The 22153-nt window shown below is 39.5% G+C and overlaps 1 protein-coding gene and 1 pseudogene across 7 annotated transcripts in view; one reads left to right on the forward strand and one right to left on the reverse strand.

Annotated features, from left to right (window-relative positions):
- The window catches only part of L3MBTL3 (L3MBTL histone methyl-lysine binding protein 3), a 119876-nt gene that overhangs the window by 24096 nt on the left and 73627 nt on the right, over positions 1-22153 (reverse strand). For all 7 annotated transcript variants that reach the window (XM_027603586.2, XM_027603584.2, XM_027603585.2 and 4 more), the window contains 3 exons: positions 16799-16913; positions 15345-15447; positions 5927-6076 (listed from right to left, as the gene is read on the reverse strand). In XM_027603586.2, coding sequence (XP_027459387.1) covers positions 5927-6076; positions 15345-15447; positions 16799-16913 — 368 coding nt within the window. The remainder of the gene's footprint in view (positions 1-5926; positions 6077-15344; positions 15448-16798; positions 16914-22153) is intronic.
- Positions 21360-21829, forward strand: LOC113927618 (annotated as a pseudogene).

The raw sequence follows: 22153 nt of genomic DNA on the forward strand, positions 1-22153 counted from the left end.
TTTTCCCATCTGTTTAACAGAGCCCTCCTCAAGTATACAGACTAGCTCTTGGTGTGACTGGCAAGTCGGATTCATCCTAGAAACATAAATCAGATTAATACTTGCAATTTCTACAACTGCTCTCTGTAATTCTGAGTAGAAACATGGGTCCTACAACTTGAGAAGCCTTTTTAATGGCCTATAATGATCTGAACAGACTGCAATTTTTCATTGGATTTAGATTAGCAATGGGCATTTGCCTTGCAAGGTAACACAAGCATTTAGCAGATATTTAAAACATGCTTTCCTGTGTTTCTGTGGTTATGTCTCAGCAGGCTTAAACAACATGCGAGCTTAAAGCATTCCATGATTTTTAATAGAGATAGCACCTAATTTAGAAACACAATTACAAGCAGCTGTAGGATAGATTTCACGAGAATGAGCCTACGTGGGATAGATGCCGATGTTCTCCAAATGGTAACACATTGTGAATTATTAGTCCAGAGAAGGGTCTTTATATTGAGTAATAATTCTCAAAGCCGAGTATATAGATCACTTGCATCTCCTGGGGGTGCTTGTTAAAAATGAACTGGGATGCACCTTACATTTCCTGAATCAGTATCTCTGGAGATGGTACTTTGAAAGCTGCATTTTAACAAACATCTGATGATTCTGAGGCAAAACAAAGTTTGCAACCCAGGTTTTATTAAGAGACTGAGAAATATATACATACTTTTACTCAGCAGTAGACAAGCAGAGACTTAAGGTTATCAGTCCCCAGGAAAGGTCCGTCACCGACGGGGAGAGCCCCTGCCCCACCATCTCGTGGTCAGGAGTGCTGTGAGGGCAGAGATGAGCTGCTCCGCCCGCCCTCCCCCTCCCCCTCCCCCCGCCCAGGGAGAAAAACATCTCCCTGAAAACACAAGGCACAACGCACACACTCCTTACAGGCCTGACCAATCAATGGCTAACTGGAAAAGGATTGCAGACTCACATTTCTATCTAAATACACATTAGGGATTCACTCATAACCCAACCATCCTTTTGGGTTTGACATATTGCTATAGGAAAACAGATTTAAATATTTAACACACCTGCGAAAGGACTCACGGGGTAGCTATGTTAATGTGGGGCAGAGCCTACCAGCTAGGACACCCTGAGTCTCTGGGTACAAGTGCCCCCATCTGGTCATCAGAGGCAGCCTCATTCACTCCCCTTGTGCCATATCCATGTTGTCATTTCTGCGGTATCATTTTCTAAGTGGGGCAGGAATTAAAACAACAACATTTTTGGAAGCACTGCCAAGTTTATGAAAGAGTGCCAGTATGTATTTGGGGGATTCATCTAGTCATTTAATAGATATCCAGTGTGGAGATGTTACAACCTTGGGAATGTAGCTGTTTTACCAAAACAAAACTTTATACAGCTGTTGACTCTTAGGTTATATAACTCATCTGTCTCCTCTGAAGGCTGGTGGATGATTCAAGGTCACCTTGCATCCTTACTGGGTGCCAGGTAGCATGCTCAGTGCGGGGATGTCTCAGAGAACCAGAGACGATGTGGCCCCAGCCCTGGCGGAGCTTACTGTCAAGCAAAGTACACAGACTCAGAAGTACGTACACAGAACCGTCAGCAGCATCGGGATGTGTGCTGTGAAGGTACGTAATGAGGAACCTGAATTATACTCCAGCAGATCAGATAAAGCTTCCCCGAGGAAATCATAGTGAACTTGAAGCCTGCAAGATGAGAGACCAGCTAGGAGACGGCAGGTCTGGAGGCTCTAGGCAGAGTGCAAAGGATGTCTGAGGACCATGGTGTTGAAGCATTAAGTTTAAAAACGAGCCTGGCAGAGCTGGGCAGGGCCCAGAGAACACATGACCTTGCAGGCCAGGCTCAGAATTAGGGACTTAATTTCAGGAATAACGGAAAGTTACTGCAAGTGTCAAGCAGGGAGACAGACTCCCAAACACATTTTTTAAATGCACACTCTTAGGCTCTAGCCTGGAAAATTCTGATGGGCTGGCCTGGGCCCCCAAATCTGAATTCTGAAAGGGTCCCCGGTAATCTGATGCAAAGTCTAGGAGCTACTGCTGTGGAACATTAGTTGTCCCAAGGCCCAGCCTGAGCAGCTGGCCTGTGAACTTGCCCTTAAAATAATGGTCATGGTATGAAAAGGACATACACCATCCTCGCATTGTTACTTTATCTGGCCTGGTTGTGTCAGCTTCTAGGTCAAAAGCAAAGCCAGCATAGTCCTCATTCTGGTGACCCTCTGGCATTTGAAACGGGTGTGTGCGTGCAGGGGGGAGGGATGGTGTAGCAGCCGTGGTCAGTGCCCGGCCCATGTTCCGTGGACGGCACTCCCCTTCCAGCCACGGCGGCCAGCTCCCCCGGTCTCTCCTGCTCCGCTCTCCTGAAGGGTTAACCGGGGCTCCGGCTGCTGAACCCGCTGTGCCGGGGAATTACCGTGTGCTTCCTCCCCAGCAGCCTCGCTCTGTGACTGAAGGTAACCAGTGTTTAAATGGCTCAGCTCCCTCATCCCCACGACGGGCAAACTCTGAGATGTGTGTTTTACACTGACTCCCAGAGTGGTCGCAGCAGGACTGTGTTCCTGCTGTCTACAGTGGTAATCAGTGTGACAACAAAGCTTTCCCTGGTGGTCCTCCCCTCCCCGGCTCACTTCCTCACTCCCCTGCTGAGGTCTTCCTCACCTCCCAAATAAACCACCTGCAACTGAATCTTTGTCTCGGGGTCAACTTCAGGGGGTGTGAACGGTCTCTTGCTGTGCTAAAGTGCATTAAAAAAAAAAAAAAAAAGCCAGTAGAGTCTGGCTACCAAATTTAGTAAATTATTACAAAGGACGCAAAGAAAATGCATTAAAACCTGAATGAAAAATTCTATCCATGTATGCAATGAATATGGGAAAAGAAGAGAGAAATAATCTGATATTGTAAGAATTGTCTTGAATGCTGTATTCAAAGTTTAACTCAGGAATATCAAAGAAATGGGCCACTCTTTCCTTTGTTCCGCGAGAAGAAAAGAATGCTGTGCAACAAATAAGTAACCTAATTCCTCTTGCCCCATTAGTACAAACTAATACTTACTCAGGGCTTATTATTAGTCATTGCCCTCACAGCTTTGCACAGCTCACATTCTTAAGTCCAGGTTAAAGAAATCAACAATCCAAAAATTTTATATTTACTTACGAAATGAAAAAATATATTAAATATATTCACACAGATTTACTCACAGCAGAGAAGCCAGCCAACTTCTACCCTGTTAATTCTACCTTAAGTCAACCATCCTCAAGCCATAAGATACACTTTTTCCTTAACAACCCTTCTTTTATTTGTTAGCATTTACTATGTTGCCACCTCATGATCATTTATATCTAAAATACCCAATGCCACTGCAATTGCTGTGAGAACCAGTGACTGCCTGCAGAAAAAAGGAATCTGAAGTCAATTTTCAAAAATGTTAAAGAAGAAATTAAAATTTTTAAAGAGTAAATCAATCTGTGCTATTCTGAAACATACTGCTTTTTCAAGTACGCCTAATGAAGCATTTAGGTTGGAACATCAAAATGTCTGCAACCATCTCTTAAAAATTCTTCTGCGTAAAAAATACAGTGAGAAAAAAATGTTCACCTTAAAAATTGAGGGGTCATTTCGATCATCTCCCTCATGTTTCCTTTGCATGTGACTAATCAAATCTTTCAGGTTATTTTTAGTTATAAAAAAATAAAAACAGTAAATCTGGAAAGATGAAGATAAGAAGAAATCTAAACAAAGTCTCTAAAACCATGAATAATGGAACACTCATTTACCAAATGGAAGCAGATCACTTGAAGAAATTTAACCTTAATACAAAGAAGTGTTCAAGTATTCACTCACACAAAGTAATGACAGATCAGAATTCACTGACTCAAAAGACAGTATGGGCTAAAAATCTATGACACAGAAAAACTATTTAGATATGAAACGTGTGATAGGTTATACAGAAAACTAAAAACATCTGAGGTTGTTCCCTAAATCCAGGTGATTACATGAAGAACCACGACCACAACTCAGAGAAGACTGGTCACTGGAATGGTCAAATCCATTACATTTTTTTTTTTTACACAAATTCTGAGTTAAAGAAGACCCTAGGAAATCATCCCAAGGAGATCCTGCTGAGAGGAAACTCTGGCCCTAGGAATCTGGCCTGGAGCCCAGCTAGTGAGTGAAAAGCCTGTGTGAGATTAGACCTGCCCGCTCTTCAGAGTATTCTGTTGATATTTTAAACAGTATCTTGGCTTCTGAAATCTAAACGCTAGGTAGTCTTACCACCTTGTGAGTCAGTCAATGAACTCTGTATCTGTAATTATTACTATATGAATTAGTACTTTGTCTTAAAGTAAATTTCCTCACGTGGTATGACCTCATTTTGGAGTTCTGGGTTGGGTAAAATGAGTTTATGTTACATTAGTCATCGTTTTAAGGGTAAAAAAAAAAAGTCATCCTCCTGTGGTTAATAATTAAAGAAGTTACAGCTCACCCCGTCCACAGGATAAAATTACTTCTCTATAAGAATACTGAGACGTGAAATGCCATTAGTCCAATAGTATTGCTATGAATTTAGGATGAGATTTTTTAATTCAAATGTGTACCTGGCTCATCCATAAGAATGGAAGTTATAAAATATTTAAATAGAGAACTATGTTGCCTTAGGTTTTAAAATACTCATAAAAGGGGTGCCTGGGTGGCTCAGTCCATTGAACATTCAATGCTTGATTTTGGCTTGGGTCATGATCTCAGGGTTATGGGATCCCCCTGAGGTGGGCTCTGCACTCAGTGGAAAGTCTGCTGGGGACTCTCTCTCCCTCTGCCCCTCCCCCTGCTCACGAACATGAGCATGCTCTCTTTTCTCTCTCTCTCTCTCTCAAATGAATAAATAAATCTTAAATAAATAAATAAAATATTCCATAAAAGAAACTCCCAAAACCTAAGCACTAAGGAATATCTTTCCACTAATCTGCTCTTTTTTAGTAGTAGCCTCAGTTAATGTAAGGGCACAGACCTATTACTTAAAGATCAAACAAAATCTAGTTCTTTACTTAATAATCCACTGAGCTTAACATTCCAACTCAACTCTACAAGTGAAATCAAAACTAAATGACTGAGCTTATATAGTTGACCCTTGAACAACATGGGTTTGAACTAAGCAGGTCCACTTATGCAGATTTTTTTTAAATAAATATATACTACTGTAAATGTATTTTCTCTTCTTTATGATTTTAATAACATTTTCTTTTCTCTAGCTTACTTCATTGTAAGAATACCATATGTAGTATCTAAAACATACAAAATATGTGTTAATCAACTGTTTATGTTACTGGCAAGGCTTTCAGTAAACATTAGGCCATTAGCAGTTAAGTTTTTGGGGACTTAAAAGTTGTACTTGGATTTTCACTGTGTGGTCAGTGCCCCTAACGCCTATGTTGTTCAAGGGTCAAATGCAGTACAATTAACATCTTAATAATTAAAAGAAATAACACATATGCAAGTGCTTGGCATGAGCATGAAAAAGAAATAATGTACATTCTTCACAAAAATCTGACATCTTTCTCAAAAAAGGTGGCTCTATATAGATATTGATCAGTTCATTTGGAAATATGAACTGGCATGAAGTAAAATGACTGGAATTTCTAAACTTCTAACACCAAAAAATTTCAACTAAAAGATGAACAAGTAAGAAGAAAGCCTGTCTCATTTAGATATGCTTTTATAAACTCTCTGCCTAATTTTTTTAAGTCCACTACTGATCTCCATCACCATTTTACATTAAATCAAATGCATTTTCAATAATGTCCAAGAAAAGATAACCAGAGAACATAAAACATGTGAGATAGAAAACCTTTTTCAACCAGAGTACTTCTAAACAACACTAATATTATCACTTTAATTACCTGATTTCAGGAGATGAAGAGATTTCATTTGTGTCTGCCCTTTTATTTCTTGGAAATGATGGACTAGCTGGAGGCATCTCACCACTTAAACGGTCTGGGAAAATTCGGTCTTTATTCAAATTGATTTCTGAATAGGGACAGTTGGCAGCACTAAAATATTAAAGGAAAAAGAAAACGTTCCCATTAGAACATGCCTCTAATTAAAATGACAGGCTATAGAATATAAAATCCCCAAAATTTAATTGAATGTTATACATATTTATATATGTATGTATGATTAAACATATAAATATGAAATATTTTATCTCTAAGATATAATTTAAGTATATCTGATAGAAAATGTGTCTTTGCACTAGATAGATGTTTAGATGCAATCTGATGAAATCTTTGGAACTCAGCAATGATAACTCAAGGATCCCCTCTGTATTGTCCAAGGGCAGAGCCTGTGCATATCTATAGAAACAATCAGTTCCAAGAGAGAAATGCTTAAGACATCATAGGAGGCTTGGTGATAGAGGTGGGTGATGGACAGATGGTGCAGATCTGCTTCCTAAAGTGATCCTCCAGCCTCAGGGTCCGCACTGGCCATGTCATTTCCTTTATAACAGCTGTCCCTCCAAAGGAAGGAGGTTCCCCCGTGTTCCTGGCTCCAGGTCCAGCTGTACACCTGATATCCTAGGCAATACATGTATCAATCTGTAGTTAATCCTGTTTCTGATATGAAAGGAGCCCAGATGCCAACTTGGATCATGACCCATCCAGCTCATTTCCCTTCTACTGGTGCCTTCTGGACCCCTGGCTGGTCTCTCAGGTCCCATATGGGGATCATTCCTGTTATCCAAGTAAAGGAAATCTAGGTCACTAATTGTTAAGTCAGTATAATTGTCTACCTAGGCCTCAGCTTTCCAGGCTCCAGAACAACGGGGCAACCTCTGTATCTCAGGCCTCCAATACATAATGAACCCCTCCAACTACCTGCCCATCTTGCCCCTCTGGTTTTAGGAAGCCTCCTTAAATCTGAGAATTGTTGGCTCTTAGATAAATTATATTAGTGTCTTGGGTGCCTGGGTGGCTTAGTTGGTTAAGCTGTCTTCACCTCGGGTCATGATCCTGGGGTCCTGGGATTGAGTCCCGCATCAGGCTCCTTGCTCAGCTGGGAGCCTGCTTCTCCCTTTGCCTGCCGCTCCCCCTGCTTGTGCTCTCTCTCTCTGTCTCTCACTCTGACAAATAAATAAAATCTTTAAAAAAAGTTGTATTAGTGTCTTACATGTCTTTTCCTCTCTCTAGGTGAGAGTGGGAATGTTGATAATCACCCAGGGAAAATTTTTAAACAATGCGTGTCTATTCTCCACCAAGAAAAAAATCAGATACCTTCTCCTAGGAGGAGGAGGGAAGAGTTTGAAAACTAAGTGATCTTGATAATGGCCTATAAAACTTATCACACATATGTTATAAGCTAAAATACAATTTTTATTTAACTACATACTACTCTACACTATCATCTATGCAAAAGACAAACGTAAATAACATTTGATCATGTGTTGACATAAATGTATATAATACTAACCCAACAATAACAAAAACAATAACCAGTAATATTTAGGGAGCACTCACTAGATATCAAGCACTTTGCTAAGCACAGTATTTTACTTAGTCTTTACAATATCCTAGGAGGAAGGCTTCTCATGAGACAAACTAGGCTTAAAATGCTTAGGTGACCTCAATCTTTAATTATTTCATTCATTTGTTCAACAAGTATTTATCGAGTATCTATAATTATCTTTCTAGGCACTGGAAACACAATGGAAAATAAAAAGGCAAGATCCCTGCTCTCACGGGGCTGATATTCTGGGGGAAGATGAGCACTGCACAATTGCACAAACATAAATTAGACAGCCTCACATAGTGACACATGCCATGGGGTATGGCCTAAAGGAGAACACGGGGCTGTCCCAGGTGATGAGGAAGGGCCTCCCTGAAGCGGCAGCATCTGATCAGTGCCCTCAAGGTCAGGAAGAAGCCTGCTCTGGCCACACAGGGGAAGAGCACTCTGGGAAATGGGAAGAAGAGCACAAAGGTAGGGAAAGCTTGGCATGTGTGGCGGGGGAAGACCATCGACGGCCGAGTGCGTGAGCAAGGGGAGGGTACACACTAGAGGCCGGCAGAGGAAAAGTATTATGTAGGGTCTGGTAGGCCATGGTCATGGGTCATGAGCTCAGCTGGTTAGTTTACGTCTGATGTGAAGCCACTGGAGGACCTTCAAATAAGGGAATGATACGGTTTGATGTACAATTTTAAAAAATCACCCAGGATGCTTTGTGGAGGGAAGATTTCAAAGGGACAGAATTGGAGCAAAAGAAGTTATGTAATTATAAAGACATCATGGTGACTTGGATCTGGGTGGCTAAAACGGTCACGGTACCTCTGCGATCCCTCCAAGGGAACCTGTGCATGGATGGGTGAGGGGAAATGACATTCAAGAAGGATTTAAGAATGGTCTATAGGTTTCTGGCTTGAAGACCTGGGTGGTGATAGGGATGCATTTTCTTTTCTTTCTTTCTTTTTTTTCCCCCCCTGAGATGAGAATGATGAGAGAGAAGCAGATCTGGGGACAACATCAGGAACTGTGCCATGTTTATTAAACAATCAAGTAGAGACGTGGCTTGCCCAATGTCACAAAGCAACAAAGTAGCTCAGTAAGATGAGCGCACTATTTCATTTATCTCATTGCGAACAGGCATACTATTTTAACTCATTTTTATTCATTTAGTAATGATGTGAAGGAAGAATTCATCACCAACCACAAAGTCTCTTCTGAACAAGAATCCTTCAAGTACCTCATGGAATCCTTTATGGGATATTTGTACTAATTAGTGTTTATGGATATAAGTAACAAAAACCAATTCTAAGTTGAGCAGAAATAAACTTATTAAAGGGCATCGGACAAGTCAGTAGGAAGGCTGAGTAGTCAAGCTTGGTCAGGAAGGAAAGTCCAACCAGCTCTCCCCCCCAGACACAGTCTACACATGATGGGGGGGCTCCTGGGGCTGTGGCCCTTACTCACTCCCCAAACCCCTCAGCCATGTCCACACCTGCCCAACACCCAATTCCACAGAGACTGCAAACACCACGTGTGACCTGCCTTCACATCACTCCTCCCGATGGCCGACCCAGGTGGTAGCATCTGCTTGGCCACATTTCGGTTTTCTGCCCACACAGTAAGTGCCACAGGGCCTGAGGAAGGGGGAGAGGCCCTGCTCCCTGTGGTTCCCCCGAGGGACGTGGAGCCCTGCCTTACACCTATCTTGTTTCAGACAAAATATAAATGACCCAGGGCTGCCTCATAATAAACATGTTTAAAACCAAATTCATCATCTTCAATGAACTCCCCTCTTCTGCAGAAAAAAGATAAATACAACCTGCTCCTCCTGCTATTTTTGACTCTTTGTTTCTGACAAAGGAACTATATTAACTAAGCCTCAGATTGTCATCTTTAACTCTGTTATTCTTTCTTCCTCGTATTGTGTATTTCTATGACAAATTCACCTCCTTGCATTTTGTGACGGCAAGAAAAAAAAATCTAAATGTAATTCTTTGTGGTTTTTTTGACAAACAGTAAGCTGCTAATCCTATAAATACTGCAACCATCATGTTTCACTCACAGTTAAACACCTGGCTTTACAATTACTGAAGATCTATCTATACAACTACCCTAGGGTTTTATCAGATATGAAGTAAAGAAAATGAGAGTCCTGTTCTTCCCCCCCCCACTCCCACACTGGGAAGACCCACAGTATGCTTAAGATGGGCTGCATATCCCCAACTACACACAGAGTGAACAGTTACCGTTTAGAAGTCTTAGAATATAAGATCTATGAGAACAGCCCCTTCACCTATTTGTTAACTAAGTAAAGGAAGAACAGATCTCTCTAAGATCAATACATATAAAGTTGTACAGCTCACAGAAAGGCAAGACTGCAAAACAAAATAAGACCTACTGTCTAACTATCTGCCTTTTTCGATTGTTAGGGCCAGAGAGGAATTTCAAACTCTCAACTTCAAGCAGGGGAAGTGAGCACAGCCCTCCCAGCACGGATTTACTAATGGGCCAGGCCGATCTATCAAGGGAGTCCCGTCATGAGCAGCTATCAATTTTACGCTGACACCCTCTCATCCTTTGAACCCTGAGAGAAGTAAAATGGGTTTTACATACCTCACATTTTTACACCTACTACGGGGTAGAGAAGGAAGCCAGCTGGTTCCTGAAGTGGGTAGTGATTAAAAAAAAAAAACAAACAAAAGGTACGCCACAAAATGCAAATGAAGTGTGCTCAAGTGATGGTTATGTGTACAGAGGGATGGGCAATCCCCTAGACAGAAATCAGGAAATCAGGAACCTGGTTCTAAAAGGTGCTCTGCCACCCTATCCACCACTTACTGAAGAGTAAGCACAACTTGTGAGACCCCGTCTTCTCAATTGTAAAATGAGGATGATAGCAATATTACAGTTTCCATGGCTCAAATGCATTACACATGCTAAATGCTTTACTTGCATTATCTCGTTTACCTCCCATAACCCTGTGAAGTTGTTCCTTGTCTAACACTCGTTTTACAGATGCAGAAACTGAGGCTTTAAAGAGGGAACTTGCTCAGTGTCACTTTATCAGTCCTTGGCAGAGTCTGATGATGAACTCTGGCTGTCCCCTGTTACACTGTATATGGGGGCAATCAGTACCTTGCAGTATCAAAGAATGCCCTTAGCCTTAATCTCTGACAATGAAATCCCTCTGAGTACCGACTTCGAGCAAGATACTGCTGTCATAGAGCTAATATGCACTGAGCCATTACTTAACCTCTTTGCCAGTTTCCTTGTTCTTAAATTTACAAGGTTCATACAGCTTTAAAAGTTATTAACTTTATAACTCACCAGTGCTGATCAAACTTCTGTAGAGAAAGTGCGTTCTCATTAGGCTTATAATCATCTGTAGTTTCTCATGTACTAAGCTGTGTGTATCATGTATACATGGGCACACACATGTATCCATATACATGTAACTCTTTACCATGACGTAGTTCCTCAGAGAGCACAGGAAGGAATTCATGTAGGGTTACACAGCTATCTACATAAGGATTTTATTAGGGTACACCCTGTTCTACCGGCAAATAATTCCATATCAGCTTTGCACACAAATATCCCACCGGCCCCTCTAAGGAGGCAGTTTTTCCTAGAAAAGACTGGTCCGGCTTATGAGGAAAGGGGGACAGACTGTCTTGTTCATTTCTCCCCACCGCCACCTTTAAAATCCTTGTAACTGTGAATACATTTATTTCAACAATTAGGTAACATCTTCAGTTTTCTGAGTGATCGCATAATCGTTCTCACACTCCCTCATGACAAAACCTGAGGCAGGCTCTATCAGGCCACTTGCTTTACATGAGAGTCCAGGAGTTACAAATGGAGACTGAAGTGCCATCCAAGCCTGGGTTCAATTCTGGTTCTGCCACTGTCTGATCCTTGGGCACGTACTTAACTATTCCAACCCCATGTCCTCGCCTGTAAAACAGAGATTAGAACAGCACCTGCTTCACAGAGCTGCTGTGAGGATTAGGTGAGATCACAGATTAAGTCTACGACAGTGCCTGGAACACAGGAAGTCACCAATAAATCCCACCTGTTGGTCATTATTCAAAAAGGAGAAGCCGACTAACACATAACCGCTGTGCTGCAGAAGAGCATCCGCAAAGATAAACAACGGCATTAAAAACTCCATAACGCGCCTCATTGGTGGAGGCTCTCTGCTTCCCTCAGGGAAAGGGTGCTACCCCATTCATGCCTCTGGGAAAACCTGTTCGCACCAGACTAGCCTCCTAGAGGGAGGGACCCTCTCGTCTGTGCGGCCCGTCACCTAACCCCAGACCTGGCCCAAAGCAGGCACTCAGTCGGTATCTGTTGGAATGCAGGGATGGATGGGTGTTGAATCAATAGGATGTTTACAGTTTGCAGGTGTCTGTTCAAATTTTTAAAACTTTCCATGGACTTTACAATGACCTTTTAGAGGTTGTTGGAAATACTCCCCATTTTTTTCTTGTTTATTTTCTCCATAATCAAATCTTACATAGAAAAAAGTCACTTCTGAAGGCACTAGAGACGCAGATTATCTACTTTCATATAACTTCAGTTCTCCCTTAATCTCCTCCCCTTCTTTGACCTTGCAGTAGCCCAAATGAATGAATCGACAAAGGGAAACACCACGACACCACCCAGATTAATGCTCCCTCGCTAGAAAGAGAGCATTGAGCCATCTGGCTACTGAATATCCCTAGAGATAAGAATAACATCCACACTCAACTCACTCACTGATTGTTTATATTTCAACATCTGAAAACATCACATTCTCAAATTTCATCGCTGAGACACATGTTCTATTTCTAACACCTCTTACATCAAATTCAACTATTATAATTTTTCAGAGACGCTAACAACTGCTAGTCAAAACAAAGCCTTTTGCTTATGTGTTCATAAAACTGATTATTCTTGCTAAAAGAGCAACTTTCCTTGTTATCTAGGCAAAGAATGCATGTTTTGATTTATGCAGTTTCTCTGCAAATTAATCCAAAGAGAATTTTCTCATTATGTTTTCCTAAACACAGCATTCTCGGCAAGGACAAAAGTAAACGCCAGTGAAATGACCCTTTTAGAGAATATCCATGATGCTGCAGCTATTCCGCAGTCTACTAATCAAATGGAAAACAGGCTGTGCCTGTTAAAGATTAATACCCTGCCAGACCCAGAGCTCCGAGTGTTGTAAATAGGACAGTCAGGGAGACTCTGGAAAGCCAGCTGAAAGGGCTCAGAAGAAGGGGCGAGTGCAGCGGCTGACAGTAGCTGCCAACTGTCTGAGCCACAAGCACCCCTCCTCCTCCCTGAGGCTCGGCCAACGACTAACTCTGTCCCAGACTCACGCACGGAACTGCCAGTTATGCCTTCCATCCGACAGAGCAACAAACTTCTTTATCAATACGTGTCTTCAAGCCAGAAGGTCTACTGCTTCCTCTCTCCTTCCAAAAAAATGAGTAATTCCCTACTGAATTCCAATTATACTGAAAGATTTCTTTACCACATTTCTCCGTAAAATCTTCCACAACTCTCCCCACGATCTCCCCCTTCTTTTAGCAAATACAACGCTGCATCTCTGAAGAAATGCTCCAAAGATGATCACTGAAATTTTGTGAAATGGGTGTGGCTCAGCTGAGGAACCCTCAGAGGTCCCTGGCACAGTGGGGAAAAGGTGGTCGTAACGAGTGGCCAGTGCCATCAGGCAGGGGACAAGACTGTCACCAAAGACCTCGCCGTGGCGGGCAAACCTCTCTGCTCACACCAGAAGCACTCCTAAAGGGACGATGGACGTTGTTTAAGGTGGGTTTCCTTTCCAGAAGCCCAAAACAAAAATTTCAACTGCACCCCAACAACATAATATCAATATTCATGCTTTTTTTTTTTAAGCTTCTTTATTCTTTTCCTTCATAATTGGAACAAACTGCCTCAGCCCGATGAACATCTTGGGGTTGACGGACGTGTCAAAGGTTCAATATTACTGTTTAGTATCTTGTATTTTTAATTATGTACAGCTTTACATTTCCATTAGTCCCTGAGTTCTCTGAAGGTTGGGTCTGTGACGAATTCTTGGAGCGAGGCCTTGAGAGGCAGTGAGAGGGGAGAGGTCAATAGCACAGACCCTTGAGCGAGACTGGGAGCCAATCCCTGTCCCCCCTCACCAGCAGTCAATCAGTAAAACCTCTCCAGTGCCACAGTGGCCTCATTGAAAACTGGGAGAAAATAATACTAAAACTAATAAGGTTCAGAAGGTTATCCATAAACGTAAAACAGAGCAATACCTTGTGCAGAGTAAATACATACTCAATACACGTTATTATTGAAAAAACTCCTCAAAAATATTTAGTGAATGAAATAATTTATTAATACACAATGGAAATTTAGCATGCTAATGAATTATTTCTGGCACTTAGACTTATATAATGCCTGAAAAATAATCTAGCTGCCTTCACTCAGCAACACTGAACAACTTTTAAGGTGTAGTATTTTAATTCAGTTTAAATTAATCACGTAACTCTGGGTTGGCACTTACACAAACAATGAAAAGGACTTTTCTTTTATTATTATTTTTTAAGCAAGCTCCATGCCCAATGTGGGGCTTAAACTCACAACTCTGAGATCGAGAGTCGCATGCTCTCCCGCCTGAGAGCCAAGCACTCATGAAAAGGATTTTTAAATGGGTATTTGTAAATGGAATCACCACCCTATGTTTAGACTATTTACTCTGGAATAGAGACTGAATCCCATAAAAATCTCAGGAGGAGTGTTGCAGAAGGAAGATAAGCGGTATTTGTGGATGCAGAGATGAAAGATACAAAGAAAGAGAGGGAGAGGAAGGGAGGAAAAAGGGAAGGAAAGAAGGAAGGAGGAAGAAGCATTAATTACACCAATTTTACAGTTCCTATTAACTCTTAAACAAGTAGTGCAATCTTCAGATTTTTCAAAAGACCCAGATTCACAGTGTGTACAGACTAGGTAAACAAGGGATCATTTTCCTTACTGGGTAACCCAATTAACATGTAGTTAGAACACTTACATTGACAAATGATTATTTTAATACATCCCTAAACAGGTGATGCTTTTGTTCCTCGAAAATCTCAGTCAAATCATAGGAATTTCTAGGTATTTCAGTAATATTTTTAAATGTCTCCAAAGAGCCCCAAATCGCCTAAACAATACATCAAATTTCAAATGTATAATTTTGGTTTCTTTTTTAAGTTACTTAGGGGTAAATGAAAAATACTGAAAAACACTGTTTTGGATCAATGCACTCTCAAGTGTGACTATATTTGTGCTTCTTATAATCTTTGCTTATCTATGATTATAGATAATTATAGATAATCTGATTATCTATGATAATCTCACTTCTCATTATTCAAATTGTTGAGTCCCTCAATCATATCGTATTCTACCAAACAAAGACCAATCATACCGTATTCTACCAAACAAAGACCTTCAACAAAGACCTTTAACAGGGTCTGCCTTCTTCCCATTACGGTCAACCCAAGTGACTCTTTCAGAAGGTGAGTATCTGTACACCTGGTCAGGCTGTCAAGAAAAGGCAAATAGCTAGAGTAAATCCATTTTAGACTGTGAATGCATTTTTCTCCCAGGAAGACAACTACAGATATACTCTTCGTTTTTATAGGATCACCATGGAAACCACATTTCGTATAGATCAAAATATAAAATTAGCTCACATCTATTAGTACACATGGAAATCATTATCTTACACATACATGGGATGGGTACCCTGTCTTTGACCACATAAGGAATTCCTGTGTGAGTGGCAGCACCACATACCTGTGAGGGCCCAGGTGTCTCACTCTCTTAAAATGGCCAATCCCTTTACATCCTGGGGTTGAGCATCCGCCATGTTCTGAAGCTTCCATTAATTCTAAGGGGCCTATAAGAAAGCAAGGGGGAAAAAAATGAGAGAAAGAAAGAAGGGGCATAAAGTTAACCAGAAGGCTGTAAAATAAAAATTTTAAATCTTAAAAGTCTTTATTTTTAAAGGTTTTTCCCTATGCTTTTGTTCACACTATCTTTCTTCAATAGTGAAATGGTAGACTTTGATCTAACCCTCTTTCAATGTCAAATTCCAGAAACATCTAAATGTGAATTAATGCGGCGATTCTTGCAATTTTCATGAAGTAAATAACGGCGATTCTTGCAATTTTCATGAAGTAAATAACATACTTAGTATGTGAATACTGGTATACTGTGAAAATTTCAGACACCACACTGGAATACAGAGAAACAGTTACAGATTCCATTCATACTACCCCCTCCACATTTCATACACTCCCTCATCCTGACCACTTATGTTAATGTGTAATGTGCTAGATGTTGTTCTAAGCATTCCCATATATACCTATGTGTGTATATATACATGTATCAAGTTTTTGGTTTTGTTTCATTTTGTCCTATACAAGGGATAGCACAGATGTGCACTATTCTGAAACATTTTTTTTCTTTGGTCTTTAACTTCAGCTCCATCTCAATGGTAATATTCTTTAATGGCTGTGGCACAGCATCTGTATTATGAATGCACCAGAATTTAACCAATCTCTGTTTCTAAGGTTTGTTATTTTAAATATACTGTAACAAACGGCATGCATGTCAATTTTTGTACCTTTATGCAGCCTGTATGTAGCATCCAGAAATGAAGCCACTAGATGGGGGACTGCACGCTAAACTTTTTAAAACCCTGCAGTTATCCATTGTATTTCCTATTTATTTTTTGCTACAATATGTTTTCTTTCAAACCTGAAATTACAGTACGTCAAGTTCTCAGTGCTTACTTTTTTAACAAGTGAATTTAAAGCAAATTTTTACTGAGGTTATTGTAAATCCCATGCAGTTTTAAGGAATAATTCATAGGGAGAGCCCTTGCACACTTTGCCCAGTTTCTTGAAATGGTAACATGCTGCAAAACTATAGTATAAAACCACTCCTGATACATTAGATTTTGATAGACTAAGTCTGACAAACTATCTTCCAAAAATTCAGTATCAATTTTAAAAGGTGAGGAGTACTTCTAAATAAAAGTAAAAAAATCTATATAAACTTTGCTTTTTCAAACATTCCATTTTTTCTTTTATATTTTTGTGACTACCATGTGACTGAAAATGTAGGAAGAGGAAAAGGATTACATAGAGAAGAAATGTACAGTGAGAAAGAAGTAGAAAGAACACTTTAAGGACTCTACACAAGAACATGGAAACATTTATTTAAGTTATCCTTGTGTCTCTTACTCAAAGGAGGCTGAAGAGGATGCCCAGTTTTTGAACACCAGCCCACAGGATGAATATCAGGACAATCTGCATCTACCCAGTAATCATAGCAACTATTCCAGCCATCAAAGTGAACCTGGATAACAAAAAGAAATTAACAGTACAATTCAGGTCACAAAAAATCCTACATTAGAAGTTCTACCCACCATAACCATTTTCATTCTCTTCTAAATTATACAGTAGATTTAATACCAAATACATTTTTTCAATTATTTAAATTACTTCATTTACACTATGAGGAAAACAGGCACTTTTGACCTATCTTTAAATTATCTGTCCATCAAGAAATGTCTTCCCAAGGGAATTTTTCCAGCAGTACTTCTACAGAAATACTATTATGTGTATCTTCCAACACTAGAACAACCTGAATACATAACATCTTCATATAAGCAACACCAAAACACCCAGTAAGTATTACTTAAGTAATGAATAAATCAGGGCAGGGAGGGAGGATGGGAGGGGGAGTAGAGAGCCAGAGGGCCTTTCATTTAAAAGTCAACTCTCCCAGAGTTATGCTAATAAGGCTTTTTAAACAATTCAACATCCTATTAGAAATACACCCAGTTTACAAAATATCTCTCCATCCAATGCCTTTCTAAATATCATCTTTTTCTCATAAATAATTACAATATCTCTCAAAGACGTTTTAAAGAGTGGTCAGTGCCACTGTTATTGGCCACTATGTGAAAGTGCAATTGGTCCCCCAGGCAGGGTCACTAAGGATCAGCTAGGTAGCTTTTAAGTACTACATATATTTTATCTTTTAGGATGAAAGGATTTACCAAAAGGCTATATATATTTTACTTTTACATCAAGTCTGCCAGCTAGATTTCCTTAAGTCTGTGAATCCCTTACTCCTAACAAGACAAGAGATACCAGATGGATAAAAAATGCAAACATTAAAAGCTGAACAATACAAGTTCTACAACAATGTACGAGTGAATATATTTATAATCTTAGAGTAGGATAACCTTTGTAAGTAAGACACCAAACTCAAAAGCCGTAAAATAAAGATTGTTCAGTTTGACTACATGAACATTTAAAACTTGAGAGTGGCAAATATTCTGTAATGAGTGGCAAATACCACAAAAAAGATGGAAGACCCATGAAAAACCTGAAAAACACATTTATTACGTATGTAACAATATACTCTGTTCCTTAATTTATATAGATATCATATATCAACATAATAAGATTAAAAGCCCAATAGAAAGATGAAAAATATAAACTGTTCATAAATAAGAACCTAACTATAAATAGTAAACATAAAAAGATAATCAGTTTCACTTATAACCAAAAAACTACAAATTAAAACCACAAGATGCAATTCCTTCAACCTGTCAAAAATGTTCCATTTTGGTGATTCTTAGAGCTGGTGAGTATGAGAATAAAAAGCTTTCTCACGGACTACTGACAGGAGTATTAATTAGCAAATACTTCTGGAGTGTTATCTGCAGTAACAATCACTTAAAATATATCATCTTTGACTTGATAATCTCAATAACTCAACTCATTGTTTACAGTAGAAAACAACCTTGGTATCCACCGTTAGGAGACTGGCTAACTAAATTATGGTACATCTGTATGACAGAATAGTACAGAGTTGTTAAATACATGTATACGGGTTCAAAACAATGAATCCACTTTCTCAAGCTGAGAAATCAATTAATCCTAGAATCAAAGCCCACAGAATTCCACACCTGGAAGAAATCATAGGTATTATCTTAAAGAAGAGAAGAGATCACACAGCTAGTTGGAGTAGTAACCAAGCCTAAAATTCAAGGATCCAAATAAAATTATTCATTTCATTCACATACACTGAATATAAAAGTCGCAGAGAAAATTAAAGTAACCCTTTCCTTTCCTCTGATCAAAAACAATGCTCAACTAACAGTGAGATGACATTCATGATAATTTTCTAAAAATATCAATTTATGCTACCAATAAATGAGCAGACATAACTCAGTGTTACAGGAAGTTTAAAGTGTCTTAATTCTCAACTAATCAAATGATTACTCTATTTTACTAGAAACATCAAACTTTCCTGGATTCTGATCTTGCTATTCCTAAATCCCATTTCTTTTACACTGGAATCAATGTTCACACATAATTCATGTCTCATTTGTTGTAGACAAACCACTACATTTTAAAAAATTCAGGTATCTTTCTAGAGCACACATACTCAATCCTAACAAATAAATGGTTCTCCACCCTGGAAACATACCAGAATTTTCTCTATGATGAAAAGGAGAAAGAAATAAAGGGGGGGGGGGGGAAGGCTGAGCCTTCCTAGGAGACTGTTAATCCATAGGTTTGGTTTTGTGCATACATATGTTGTTTACTCAACTTCTAAGTAACTGTGGTGTGCTCTCAGAATTGAGCCCCAGGGATATTAACTGGTACATTATTGTACATCAATATAGTCTCTGAAAATCTTGCTATCATCCTAAATAAAAGGGTTCTTTTTAAAGTTTCCTTCCATATGCCTTTAAGAATGTTTATGGTAGATCTAGCATATCTGGTGACCACAATGTTTCATAGTTTTCCGTGACACTGAAATCTTGGTTTGGCAATGAGAAGTTATCTATCTAAGATTAATGTACTTTAGATACCATAGATATAACTAATACCTCCTATAAACTAGGTTGGTGGACAAGCTGGAGAATTTCAGTAGTTTAAGGGTTCAATTTAGGAGATAAAATTTAGTTTAAATATTATGAACAGAGGTAACAATAACATTCTCTCTGATAAGTACCAAATACACTTAAAAATGCTATCTGAAATTATATAAAAATCAATATATGCAAAAATTAATACTAACCCTACCAGATGAAATAGTTTTATTAAAGTTTGTATAGTTTACTTCATCTTTTGTAACTTCTACTACTTCAGTCGCTGACATATTAAGAGGTTTTAAACAAAAAACCAGACACTTTAATAATGTTATGTTTTACTCTTGCTGGGGACTATTCTGAAAAGAAATCAAATGTCTAACAAAGAACAAGAAAGGAAGATACATAAACATACAAAATGAAATATTTAAAAATTTTACAAACCCAAAAGAGACATACCAAATATTTATAATACAAATGTTCCAATATAAATACAAGTATATATGAAAGCAACTCAGCAATAATGCTGAATTTAATAAAAAATCTGAAGAAAATGAGATGAGGGGTGCCTGGGAAGCTCAGTCAGTTAAGTGTTCGACTCTAGATTTTTGGCTCAGGTCATGATCTCAAGGTGTGAGACTGAGCCCCAGGTTGGGTTCTATGCTGGGCATGGAGCCTGCTTAAGATTCTCTCTCTCCCTTTCCCTCTTCCCCCCATGCCTGCTTTCTCTCTCTCAAAAAAAAAAAAAAAAAAAAAAAAAGGAAGGAAGGAAGGAAAGAAGGAAGAAAGAAAAAGAAAGAAAGAAAGAAAATAAGACGATTATGGATTAAAGTATAGTGAGGAAGACTTAACTCACACATATTTAAAATTATAGTTTAGGAAACTGGATACATTTTTATCTAGAAGCATTTTTTGGAAACTTTGTAAAACCTAAATGCCTGTTATTGACAACTTATCAAGAATAAGACATAATATTTTAGAAAGCACACTATTTCTTAAAAAGAAAAAGATTTGGTCGGATTTTCTCTTCTCGTGAAAGGCAACTCACTAAAGCACATTATAGACCAGGTGTTTATTTTCACTCTCTTCTGAAATTAAAGTTATATCTGCAAAGGTATAAAGCCAGGAGGACAAATGGAGAAGAGAAGTGGCTGACAGGTGAGAAGTGATAGCGATGTGTGGGGAAGGCAGGAGTGTTGACCTACAGGATAGAGTGGGTGGGCTGCAGCCCAGGTGCCTGAGAAGAACAGGACCAGAGCAAACGGATGTACTGGGCAAAACCCAAGAAGGACTCAATCTGGTGGCAGCAGGTAGGAGAACTCCCTTAGTCTGCTCCCCACTCTACCACTCCACCCACCAAAGTAACTGCCCCTTCAACAACCCTGCCAGAGAGTAGAGGTTTACCTTGTAGAGAAATAAAATCACTGAGTGTCTGAATTCTAGAACAAACCTGCCATGGCAATGGGCGGGACAGAAAGCACAGGAACTAAGCAAGAGCCGCATATTCCAACCCAGTCCCCTCTGTCTCACACAGAGACTGCCAGGGAAGAGACTGGTGGAAACTGAAAGCCTCCAGAGAAGGACTCAGATGCCAAAAATGGGTATCTCCCTGTGAAAAAGGTGGCTCTTCGCTTTCTTATCATACAGTGAAGTCCACTCATCTCTAAGTCCCACCCATGGAAACTGCTCTTTTTGAGTGCCTTTTTCTTAAAGGAGACAGCCAGTCAAGGACCTGACATTTGTGGTGAGGCTCCAATAAAGCAGAGCAGAGACTAACTAATAAAGAAATTAAGAAGACATAAGCAGGGAACAGAAGAAAAATGATCACTAGTATCCTCAGATAAGAAACAATATTGCTTCAAGTAATAAAAAGATGATGCCATTTAAAAGGAGGGGAGCCTTTTACAAAGATGGCGCCGAAGGCTAAGAAGGAAGCCCCTGCCCCTCCCAAAGCTGAAGCCAAAGTAAAGGCTTTGAAGGCCAAGAAAGTGGTGCTGAAAGGCATCAACAGTCACAAAAAAAAGGAGATCCACACGTCCCCTACATTCTGACGACCCAAGACACTGCATCTGCGGAGGCAGCCCAAATATCCTCGAAAGAGCGCTCCCAGGAGAAACAAGCTTGATCACTATGCCATCATCAAGTTCCCCTGACTACTGACTCAGCCATGAAGAAAAGAGAAGACAACAACACATTTGTGTTCATTGTGGATGTCAAGGTCAATAAGCACCAGATCAAACAGGCTGTGAAGAAGCTCTACAACACTGATGTGGCCAAGGTCAACACCTTGATCAGGCCTGATGGAGAGAAGAAGGCATATGTTCGACTGGCTCCTGACTATGATGCTTTGGATGTTGCCAACAAAATTGGAATCATCTAAACTGAGTCCAGCTGGCTAAATCGAAATATAAATTTTTTCACCAAAAAAAATAAATAAATAAAATAAATAAAATAAAAGGAGGTGAGAATAGAAAATAAGAAAAAAACTGCTGAAAATTAAAAAAAAATCAGAGCTGTAATTAAAAATGCACCATAAGTTTTGGAAAATAGAGTAGATATCTCTAAGCAAGTAGAATAAAAAATCAGAGAAGCAAAACAGAAAGAAAGTATAAGAAAATCAAGGGGTCAATTCAAGAGGTTTAACACCAGAGTAGGACTTCCAGAAAGAGAAGAGAGAAGACAAAAGAAATCAACAAACTAGTAA

This window comes from Zalophus californianus, chromosome 7, assembly GCF_009762305.2.
Source record: "Zalophus californianus isolate mZalCal1 chromosome 7, mZalCal1.pri.v2, whole genome shotgun sequence".
Taxonomy (NCBI): Eukaryota; Metazoa; Chordata; class Mammalia; order Carnivora; family Otariidae; genus Zalophus; species Zalophus californianus.